The 11,368-nt window shown below is 39.2% G+C and overlaps 1 protein-coding gene across 1 annotated transcript; it reads right to left on the bottom strand.

Annotated features, from left to right (window-relative positions):
- Positions 1-923: 923 nt before the first annotated feature.
- On the bottom strand, positions 924-11,213 carry LOC139727091 (deformed epidermal autoregulatory factor 1 homolog). Its single transcript, XM_071638071.1, has 7 exons — positions 10,622-11,213; positions 8,701-8,906; positions 8,293-8,401; positions 6,232-6,419; positions 4,091-4,222; positions 1,619-1,777; positions 924-1,100 (listed from the first exon to the last, which is right to left on the bottom strand). Exons 1-7 carry the CDS (start codon positions 11,070-11,072, stop codon positions 924-926), a joined length of 1,422 nt encoding a protein of 473 aa, XP_071494172.1. The 5' UTR covers positions 11,073-11,213.
- Positions 11,214-11,368: the final 155 nt, after the last annotated feature.

The raw sequence follows: 11,368 nt of genomic DNA, 5'->3' as shown, positions 1-11,368 counted from the left end.
CTGACTCCTACGGCAGTGACAGACAGACAGATAGACACAAACAAACAAACAGACAGACAAATAAATTAAACAAAAACATTTCAGAACACAAATAATTCTGACATTATGCAGAAGGGCCTAGACACACGTGGTTGTGGATTTCAGATGATTCTTGTGTCAAACAAACTGTATTTAGCTAATGAGTTTCAGAAAAATGACATTACCCTAATCCAGCAATGTACCTGGATGTACTACTACAAGCCTGCAACTAAATCAATGTAATTAATGTGCACAATTAAATGTAGTAATGAGTATGAACCTCCTAAAGAAAGAAAAGAAAAAGATTAAACTTTTATTGCAGGATAATCTTCATAAAAGAACTTGAAATAAATGCTATCAAGAAGTTATCAGGATTGCTAGCGGATTTACATATTGGCAATGAAACAACTGATGCACCATTGTTCCTTAATTGGAAATAATCTTTCTTGCAGTAGAAGTAGTATGCCTCCCTATCTGTAATCAGGTCAGAGGCTCTTCAGGCATGCAGCTAAAGACAAGATTTTGAGAAGGATGTTTTCTTTGCCGCTGGTATTCATTTGAGGATCACAACATATCAGGTCAATAACCGAACACCCATTTTTACAGAATCTTATGAAAAAAAAAAAGCATTTCTAATACCAAAACTGTCATGAAATTTTGAATGAGGGTACTAAAAAATATATTGGAAAAGCATCTTTGCAATTTTTAACCCATGACAATATGTCCTTATTTGTGCCACACATAAGCTCAGCTATGTTTACCATGTACGTGAAATCATTGTTCAAAAAAAAAAAGGAAAAAAAAAGGGTGTCTCTGTAGAAACAAAGAGAGGGTAGGGACATGGAAGGGAGAGGGTAGGGACATGGAAGGGAGGGGGAGGGGGAGGAAGAAAGGAGACAGGGGGTCTAGCTGTCATGTTCAGCTTCTGTCACTGCCTGTATGACCTGGGGTAGGGCCTGGGAATGTCCACAGCTGTGCTGGTGGTTGGACCAGTCCTTGCGCTGGCAGAAACCGCTGCAGTAGCTGACGCGGTGACAGCCGGTGCACTCACTGGTGGCTTCCCGCCCACAGTTTGCACAGGACTGCAATACAAAGTACAAGTACCTACTGTTTAGTGGGTTCAAATTTGGTGGCAAGAAAATAAACAAAGAGAAAATGATCCGCTTACTCTCCCCTACGGTAGACTACACAAGAGGTACTACATGTACAAGTTGAGCTAAGAGTACCTAGTTATCCAGCATTTTACATGGTTTAAGAGATGATTTATATTTTGTGCACTTTAATCAAGTGTTTCTACAGCACAGTCATCTTGCCTGCCATTCCCCTTAAACATGCTACACAAATGTTCTGTGTGTATATGTTTGGTTTGAGTGGATTTAATCTTTTTTTATGCACATTTGACTGTGTATTATGCAAGTATGGAAGGATAGATGATGTGCATAGAGTGTCTTCTGATATTCGAGACTTAAATGACACTTTCTCTGAGTAGGAGAGATGACGATACGAAATGCAAACCACACGTCTTGATCCTCATCTTACCTTCACTAGTGTTCCAGAAAATTCACTTGAAAGTGTCACAATAAAATAAATATCACCCTACCTTAATCAGTTGAGATGACTTGGCCTCGGCTACGGCGTCGATCTTCTCAGCACGAGCCTGGGCCAGCGCTTGGGCCACCGCATTATCTCGTTCTGCCTTGGCTTCCATGAGAGCTCTGGACAGTTGCATCTGGGCGTCCATCTTGTAGTCAGCCAGGGCCTGTTGGGAGGTACACAAGTTCAATCACCACTCTATCAAAATATGGATGACACTAGACATTGGTGTCTGCTATATGTGCTGAATAGGCATTTTCATAATGGAGACTGTTGAGAAGATTTTTATGCCTTAGTGCATGATAATATATGACTTGAATCTTAAAGAATGAATACATCATTGATAAATTTGAGCTGTTCTTCTTAGACTAATCTGATTAGGTTGCAAAAAAGCACAAAATGTCTGTTCTAGTGTGTATGCTGAGGAGCGGGAAATATGTGACAGTCTAAGTGGAGAGAACCATCAAAAAGTGGATTCAGTTGATTATTACAGTATCTTGTGAAAAGGTAAGATACACTGGGGATCAGTCTGTCCAGAACTTTGTACTTTGCTGTAATCGGCAGGACCTTTCAGCTTTGCTTTGGAGTAACTATCGATACTTTGATAGTTTTTGGTGTATTTGTGTGATGCTATTGTCACCTTTGCTTATGAATCCAGCATTATCTTGTTTGCCTAACTAGACATGTTCAACTGCATTTCAATACTAAGCTTTTTAAGCTACAACATAGTTCTCACACTGGCTCAAAATTTGTCTTCCATCATTTGGAAATTGCTTGCAATATATTAAAAGGCTTTACCAGCAAACTTGTCTGGCTGACACAATTTGCTAGGATAATGTATTTTGAGATCAAAAGTGTAAAATAGTTTTGATAGCAGGACATATCTTTCACTAATTACTATTCAGTGGTATGTAGGTAGAATGTCACCAGAATATTATGATTATTTAACCACCTGTGCCATAGCAGTAGCAGTGGTTCAATCTAACGTGCACAATGAATACTGCTATAGCCCGATAAATATAATGTCATTTATGTAAACGATCGTAAAACACCACATAGAAACCACGATCAGGTATGTGCTGCGAATGCAATACTTCCAGCCTACCTTTTTGGGTAACATTTTGCACTTTTGTCGTAACCAACACAACATTGTGAAATCACAGCATCATTTCACACATTTCTCTATATGCATACAATATTATGTTGTCTGTGTGTCCACTTTAGAGAAAAAATCGTTTCTGCAGGCGTACGGAAACTATGTTTTACCCTTAATGAAATGAAGCATGTTGGGTCCCTCTCTCTATCTCTCCTATGATTTTGCACACAAACATTTAAAACCACAAAGTTAGCATTGTTAACATTGCAAGGTGAAACACACACACAAAAAAAGACACTTAAATGCGACCTGTACATTATTTAGCTCATCAGGGTCAAGCAAACAATTTCTGATGTGCTTTGGGTCAGCTTCTACACCCTGTGTTTACACTAGGTCCTTCAAAAACCATAGTTGTGAGTACTCTACTGGACTTCTCCCATTGTTCACTCGAAACTTGCCGGGTCTGGGGACAAAATTTGGAGGGAAGAGTGACTTTGAGCTTGCATTGATAGGGCCCAACTGTATTCATCAAATGTGTGCATGCGCAAACCCTGGTGTCTAATGCAAGGCTGTACTGGTCCAACGATCCAGGACCAGTGAAAATCACTGTCGTACCAGTAACTTTTTCAGGAATAGACCAGTAAAAATGGAAAAACTGGGTACCCACTGGTCCAACAAAGAGGTCTGACCAGTAGACAAAATGGGTTAGTGTGCAGCCCTATCTTATGGCAGAGGTCACCCCAAATGCCGATTGCCCCCGCAGCTCAGGGACAGCTGAGATACATGTAATACTGTATACGCTATAATTTTCGCGTGCATAAATTTTCGCGAATTGCCGCTGTCACACATTTTCGCGAGTGGTTAAATTCGCTATTGGGGGACCAGAGAAAATATGAAGTGGCAAAGAAAGTGTGAATTTTCAACTTACTAGAAAATAAGAATGATACTAGTTATACACTGCATGAAAAAAACTTACCAAACTCTGCGAACTAGTAAGTTAGAATTCAACATTTTTGAAGTGGTTAAGTCCATCACGCTAGATTTCTGACGAGTGGTCCCCTTGCGATAATGGATTGGCTCTCTACAGTATTCGTAAGTAGATGTGGACGTGCATAAACAAGCTTAGCCAGTATGGTCTGTTCGGTAAGCCGTCACATGGTATACTAGTACTGAAATGTTCGTATCATCAAGGCAAGGGATTCATTTTGGAAGGTAATATTTTCGCGTGTTGTTAATTTCGCGAATAGCTCCTGACTCCTGACCTCCGCGAAATATATAGCGTATACATACAGTAGTGTGGATGGTTAAAACAGATAAGATCTCTCCTCATGTGGGACCTAGTGTGAATGCCGGTGACATAAGAGTCAAGACTGGAGAACTCACCTGCTTTTTCTCTGAATCAAACTGGATTTTGGCCTGCGAGAGGGCTGCGTCCTTACTGTTCTGAGCCTGCCGCTTGGCCTGGTCGATCATTTGCTTCAGTTGCTGGGCTTGCTGTATTAACTGATTTACCATCTGTGTCACAGAATCATAGGAGAGAGAGAAAAAAATACAAATATGAAGAGATGATGTGGCAGTCACAAAACATGGGCGAGTGATCCTCTATCCACACACAGATATGTATCTCTATATATGTGTGTATGTCAGTGTGTGTGTGTGTGTGACAAAAACATGGGACAACTACAATACAGTGATAAAAAAAGAATTCTTGCAGACAACAAGCACCTAAATGATGATTAAAAGCAAGACATGTTGAGAAACAGTAGCAGTGAATTTAATGGCCATCTCTGAACTGTCTCATGATTACTTTCAATATTGTGCTGTAAAAATACTATTATGAGCACACTTCATTCTGAGTATTTATGGTTTCACGAACCTCATTAACTAACAATGTTTTAGTCCTACCCACATTATGCAAATGAGATGATATGTTACTTCCTCACAAACCTTACTTTTGGTAATTCTGTTTGATTATAACCAATCTCTCAATAATAAAGTCAAGATCTGTTATAGGGGCTGTACAGTACTGGTTGAGGTGAGGATTCAGGTTTATAATATATTTTGGTGAGATAATGACCTCTTATGTAATATGAAAGAGCACGTAATTTCAAGAAGGATTCAACGTTCATTTGATGAAAATTGGCCTTGAAATGGCTGCGATATCCAAAAAAAGCAATGCTAATAAAATTGACAGGTCACAACTTCTTATAGGATCTCTTTGTTTTCCTTGTTTTTACATATCTCAATCATTTCAGAATCAATCTTCATCAAATAAACTTTTGATTCTCCATAGAATTGTATGCTTTTTATAACATTTCACAGAGTGGTTTCTAAATATCTCACAAAATGTTACAAGCTGAATCCTCACCTCAACCAGTACTGTATAGTGCCTTTTGACTGTAAATGTCATTGTTAATATGTGATACCAAATTTACACACTGAGCAGGTAAAAAAAAAAAAAAAAAAAACTATTATGGGTGAGGTTCTTCAATTCGCACTGCGCAGCTGCTTACTTGTATGTTTTCAACCGATTCATAAACAAGACAAACTTTGATTTGACATTTCCATCCATGATAATTAACATACTGGGTACACACAAACAATCCATTAGATTGTACAGCCTGTACAGACAGCTACGAGCACACACATATGCTCAAATGAATTCGAAGACATCAACACAAAAATGCACACATACTTCTAGCTAGTAGTATTTCAGCTGACAATGGGCACAATTTGACCCATTCAGCATTTGCATTGCAAATATTTTAGCGGGTTTTAGAATTCATGCTAGCTAAAAGTACAACAAAATCTGTGAAAATTACTGTGTATGCCATACATTTAGCGAGTCCAATTTTTCGTGAATGGAGACTTCCTGAACAATTTCATGAGAGCAAGAGAGGTTAAATTTGTGATTGTGGAGTACAGTAGTGAATGGAGTAATGTAAGCATGCACGTCACATTCATATTATCAGGATCAGAGTTAAAGGGTGTGTACAGTTCTGGTCGAGGTGAGGATTTAGCTTTTAACATTTTGCGAGCTATTCAGAAACCACTCTATGAGGTGTCAAAGAGCATGCAATTCTAACGGGTATCAAAAGTTTATTTGATGAAAATCGGTTTTGAAGTGGCCGAGATATCCAAAAACAAGGTGAAACAAAGAGATCCTAATAAAGTTGGGGCATGTAGTCTTTTATTATTATCACTTTTTGGGATATCTCAGTCATTTGAAAACCAATTTTCATCAAATAAACGTTGAATCCTTCTTAAAATTACATGCTCTTTCATATTTCATAAGAGGTTTCTCATTATCTCACTTAGGAATGTAAAAACCATGAATCCCCACCTCAACCAGTACTGTACAGCCCCTTTAATATCTTTGCATAATGTTAAATAAAAGGGATTTGCACCAGACTTCTGAAATTCATGAAGAAAAAGACTATGCAAAATATATCTATGGCGCATACAGTAATGTACTGCAAATATTTCTGTGTTTGGAGTATGCCGTGTGCTTTCAGTCACCGTACCTCTTCCAAGTGCCACCAGTGCTGCTGCTCAAGGTCAGCCTTGGGGGTGCTGGGAGTTATGGGCATGGCCTGGGTCAGGGTCGGGGTGAGGGCTTGAGGTATGGGTGCTAGCGCCATCTGTTCACCAATGGTCAGCCCATTCTGACTCTCTAGACTCATGGACCGTCCTTCTTCTGCCAGGCTGGCCACTGGACCCCGACAGAGACAAACGTGGGAGTAGAATTGTGGTAGATGTTTTTACAGTGCATATCACCACAATTTTGTATACTGCTTTCCACAGCACATAGTACAACAGCAGTGTAAACAGAAAGATTCTGACACCATATCTGGTATCCTGGTTTGTTAAACCACCATAAAAACAAAAACCAAAAAATAAAAGAATAAAAGAATAAAAATACATTGATAGGTGAAAATACTATGTGGTTGTTTTCTTATATCAAATAAATATTTGACATAAACTTTTCTTCAAGGAGAAATAATCCCAAATATATGATGCAGTGAGTACAAAAATATGAAAAGTACACCAGCTATTACACATTACTAAGTTTAACAAAACATGGGAAAAGCCACTCAGAAGTTATCAATTTGTAAACTGTCTTCTAGTGAAATCAGTGTACCATCATTACTGGATAAGAAGATTACAAGTGTGTGATGACACAGAAGTAAAATGATACAAAAGGAAATTGAAAGAGAATTCTACAGTGCTCTAATTTTCATGTTTAAGGGCAATTCCGCAGTTAGGTGGACATGACATGGATAAAAGAAATGTGCCTCTTTATCTTACTCCTTGATTTAGGTATCAACTAATGCCATGGATGTTCATCAATCATTAAGGTCTTTCAAAATCAGTAGATTTTATTTTTCGTATTTATTGATTTTGCGAGATCTAAAACCATCATCTAAAATGTACATGTGGGACTGGGGATGCTGAAATTCACTTAAAATGCAAATTACAGTGGGTTCCTTTGAAATTTTTTCCTACAAGCTTTGCTAAAGGGTAAAAGATGAATACATTTAAATACTCCAGAAGTCATGTGACATTTTGTCAATTACAAAAGGGTGAAATGACCTGCGGAATTACTCCGGACAAATGTAACGTTACTAACCGTAACGTTACTAACCATGCTTTTGGGGGTCTAGCTAAAAAATCATCGGTCGAACTGCTAAAAAAATTTGCATGAACATTTGTCATGATGCAATAATTGAAATTAATGCAACACTTTGTTTGAAGTAACTTGAATTTTTGCACACTTTTTGTTACAAGACATTGATTTTTTTGTCATGTCCTTTTTTCGTAACGTTACTAACCAGCCCTTTAAGTTGCCATAGCAATTCTAATATTTCTTGGATTGTATTCATTCTTTTCTATATCATAAACATGGGAAGGATGAATATGTTTTTGACATAATTTTGACTTGAAATGAATAAATGGTAATTTTGTAGTAATAACAAATATCTAAATTTGTTCAAATGTAACGTTACTAACCGCGGAATTGCCCTTAAGCAAATTTTTCCCCTATTTGGTGCAGACATTAAATGCTAGGTAATATCATTCCCACTGCCTCCTACAAGTAAAAAGTCAGTGCTCTTCCATTATGCTGGAAAAAAAAAAGTTCAAAACAGGTTGAATTTTCTGTATATTTCCTTTACAGTGCTCCCTACTGTGGCATGACAAACTGTTGAAGACTTCTCATTCAGCGATGATACGTACATGGATTTAATCAAAACTTTATAAATTCAAAATAAGAGATTCAAAACTTTCATTCATACCAGGGCACCATTACATACAAAATTGCTATGATAACAACTCTTGCTGGAATGACAGGTGTCATGGTAACGATAAGAATCCAGATTCCTGATTGGCTGCTGCAACAAGAAATTGCTATTCTAGCAAGAGTTGTTATCCTAACGTTTTTTATGCAATGTTGCTCGGATTGTCCAGTTTTTCCCAGATTTCACTGATGCCTTCATCTAATGATTTCACACTAACTGAAACCACATATTATCCATTCGGAGAGTTTCCCTTTAATTTCCGGATTCCTAAAAGCACCAAATAATTACCATCTTTCAGCTTCGGCATTGTTTTCTTAAACGTAGGGGTGGATGGCAGACTTTCACGCTCATCTCTTCTCCTCCGCTTATACGGCACAAACAGCCGTACTGGACCAGACTGCAAGAAAGAGAGAAAGAAACATTAAGATAAAAAGATTTAAAAAATACACTTTCTATGGAAAAAGTATATCATTATCGTATCCACATTATATTGCACGTTAGCATGAGACAATCATACGAATGTACAAGACAAAGATAACATACATACAATAATGCACCAAATATGTACATTTTGTGCTCTCTGATCTGCAGCTCAAATACAGTCATCCAGTTGTCAAAGCAGAACATCATTACTTCTGATTTCAAGTAAACCCCACAGTATCTCAGTCAACAGTGCCATTGCCTGGAATAACTCACCACTCCTTCATCATCACAACAAGAGGCACACGTGCAAGAAGCAGCGTGGGGTTGCAAGATGCCTTCTTCTATTAAACAGTTCAGAGTCCTCCCAGCATAACGGATGCTCCTCTTCCAGTCTTTACTGTTCCCCCTTCCACAAAGGGACTCAAACTCAGACGGAGTATACCACTGGTCATCGAACTTGACGCATTTCCCTTTTCCTCCTGTTTGAGTGAGCACAAAACAAAAAGAAACACAAATGGTATAGAATATGAATTCATCACAGTTGTACAGTGCCATGCAGACAGGCCAAAGTGGGCTTTGAGACACAAGAGTCATTTGTGTCTGGGGGCATTGGTAGGAGGTAGGATGAGGTTTTATACTCTTTTCAGCAGAGCTAACATTATGTATAAATCTCCATAACTGGCTGCTGGACTGTAGAGTAAATGTCCCAGTTCGCGGCCAGCCACCTGTTCGCGGCCATTACAGCATATTTAGTAATATAACGCTGAACACAACGACACACTCTTTACATGTATACCACACATTCACTGACACACTGCTAATCTACAAAAATCAACCGATGACATGGGCAAAATCTCCAACCAAAGTGAAATATTCTCACCTAAATGACGACATCTCGCATCCAAAATTTCATTTTCGGTACATCTTAACATTACAGGTAAGGAACAAGGGGTCTAAGAAACAGGATTTTTTTTGTCATTTTCCCGACGTTCATGAATTTTGAATACATGTCCTCATATAGGAAATAGAACTTTCGCAAGCCGGTGTGGGCTGTCATTTTTTTCCAGAAGTGGATGCTACGATCGAAAAAATAAAAAAAACATGAGAAAGACAACAGTAACACCGCCACGACTGCAAGCCCTGTTTATGGTCAGTGCACGCACGCCAGCCCTTTTCACATGCTTTCGCAATGGGACTTGGCGCTTACGCAACGTTCGCGAGCCAAATGAAGGCGTTCAGCAGAAGATCGCGGAGCACGCGAGTATCGCATAGGATTTTAGGAATTGTACATCAGGCCGCAAACCGAGCTGTCACTGTCGTGAACCAGCGGATGCTGTACCAGGTCGCGGCTGTGGTCTTTTTTTACTATCGCAATGGACATTGGTATTGCGATGGAGACAATAACGTGAATTGGCAAGTGGTCAACCTCTATGATATAACCTGGGTTAAAGCAATTTGCAAGTTTGTGTTTCAGTGGAAAAACCCTTATGCGGCTGCTAACCTGTACACTTACTCCAATCAACCCCTTTTAAAATTACACTTGTAAAGTTGCAGACCCTGACATAACATTAACTTGTAAGTAAATTAAAAGTTGTTGGTCCTAGCTTATTTCATCTTCTTTCTTCTTAGCAATATTATTAAACTCCTAGACGCATTGAACGAAGTTTTATAATCAAAATTTATTTTCATCACTCTGCCCCACCAGCATCTCTGTGACAATGGCAATGACCTATCTAGCCTGCCCAACCATTGACCAGCCGACGTGCATCGACTCCTGTAGTGTAAAACATTAACATTCATTACTATTTAACAATCAATGTGTTCTACTGTTAGTGTTACTGTTAGTGTTACAGCGACAACAGGGCTTTTTTTTTTAATGCATTTATGACCGACCTACTAGACAACAACTTAGGTTTTACTAGCTGATAAAGAGTCAATGGCAGATTTTCAATGAGAAAGTAGAATTTAATATAGGGCGTATCCATGAATTCCGTAAGGGGGGGGGGGGGCACCTTTATTAATTTGGCATTCGTTACAAATAAATGGGGGGCCCAGGGTGGTGCGCACACCCAAGTTTTCCTTTTATTTTTGTTTTTACAAAAAATAAAGGGGGTCGTGCCCGTTGGCTGCCCCTGAATCTGCCACTGAGAATATTATGCTTAATTTCTTGGTTCATGGACACACATAAACCTACCGGAACCAAGTTTGGATTTAAACAATTCAGCAGAAGTGTTACGGCAGCGCACGGGAAGGACGTCCGAGTGCACCGTGTCATCCCACGTATAGTGCCGCTTCTCGCCCGATGGGGACGAGGGAGTGCAGGGGGTCGCCGGTGTTTTCAAACCATCCACAAGCGCGGCTTCCTGTTGCACAACAGCAATAATTCGTGATTTAAGTTGGCCCCCATCTTGCACCTGCACAGGGTGTCCATTGGCGGTGAAGATTCCCGTAGGTGTGACGCTAGCAGTGAAAACATGTTCTGTTACCGCTGAAGTGCTTATTTGACCAGACGAAACAGTAACTGTATCGTTCGTGAAGGCTGAATCATCGGCACCAGGACTCGGTAGTGCTTCGGAGATGTCGGTGATGCCGACAGTCACTTCGGTAACTTCAGTATTTTCCATTTCTTCTCCGCTATCTCCCATTTATGCTGTTTCTGACTTGTCGGAAATTATTTAAGTTTTCTATTTCCTCGTACTGGAGGCAAAAACACACACAATTACACACTGAAAATTTGAAATAAAAACGTCGTTCAATGTCATCGGGAAATTTCGTATAACACTCGCAACATGGCCACCAAATTCGTAGTAACATCGTCTCTGCACATGCGTAACATAGGCAGTAATGGACGACTCCATTACATATGAGGATTTGAAATGTAAGACCACTTTAATCATCAATTCAATAAACCTTTAATGGCAAATGTAATCAAGAAATATCA

This window comes from Diadema antillarum, unplaced genomic scaffold (assembly GCF_040938485.1).
Source record: "Diadema antillarum isolate AM-2024a unplaced genomic scaffold, OU_Dant_1.0 seq00000119_RagTag, whole genome shotgun sequence".
In the NCBI taxonomy this organism is placed as follows: domain Eukaryota; kingdom Metazoa; phylum Echinodermata; class Echinoidea; order Diadematoida; family Diadematidae; genus Diadema; species Diadema antillarum.
Note: the sequence above shows the minus strand (reverse complement) of the source record. Positions and strands in the feature narration are given on the sequence as shown.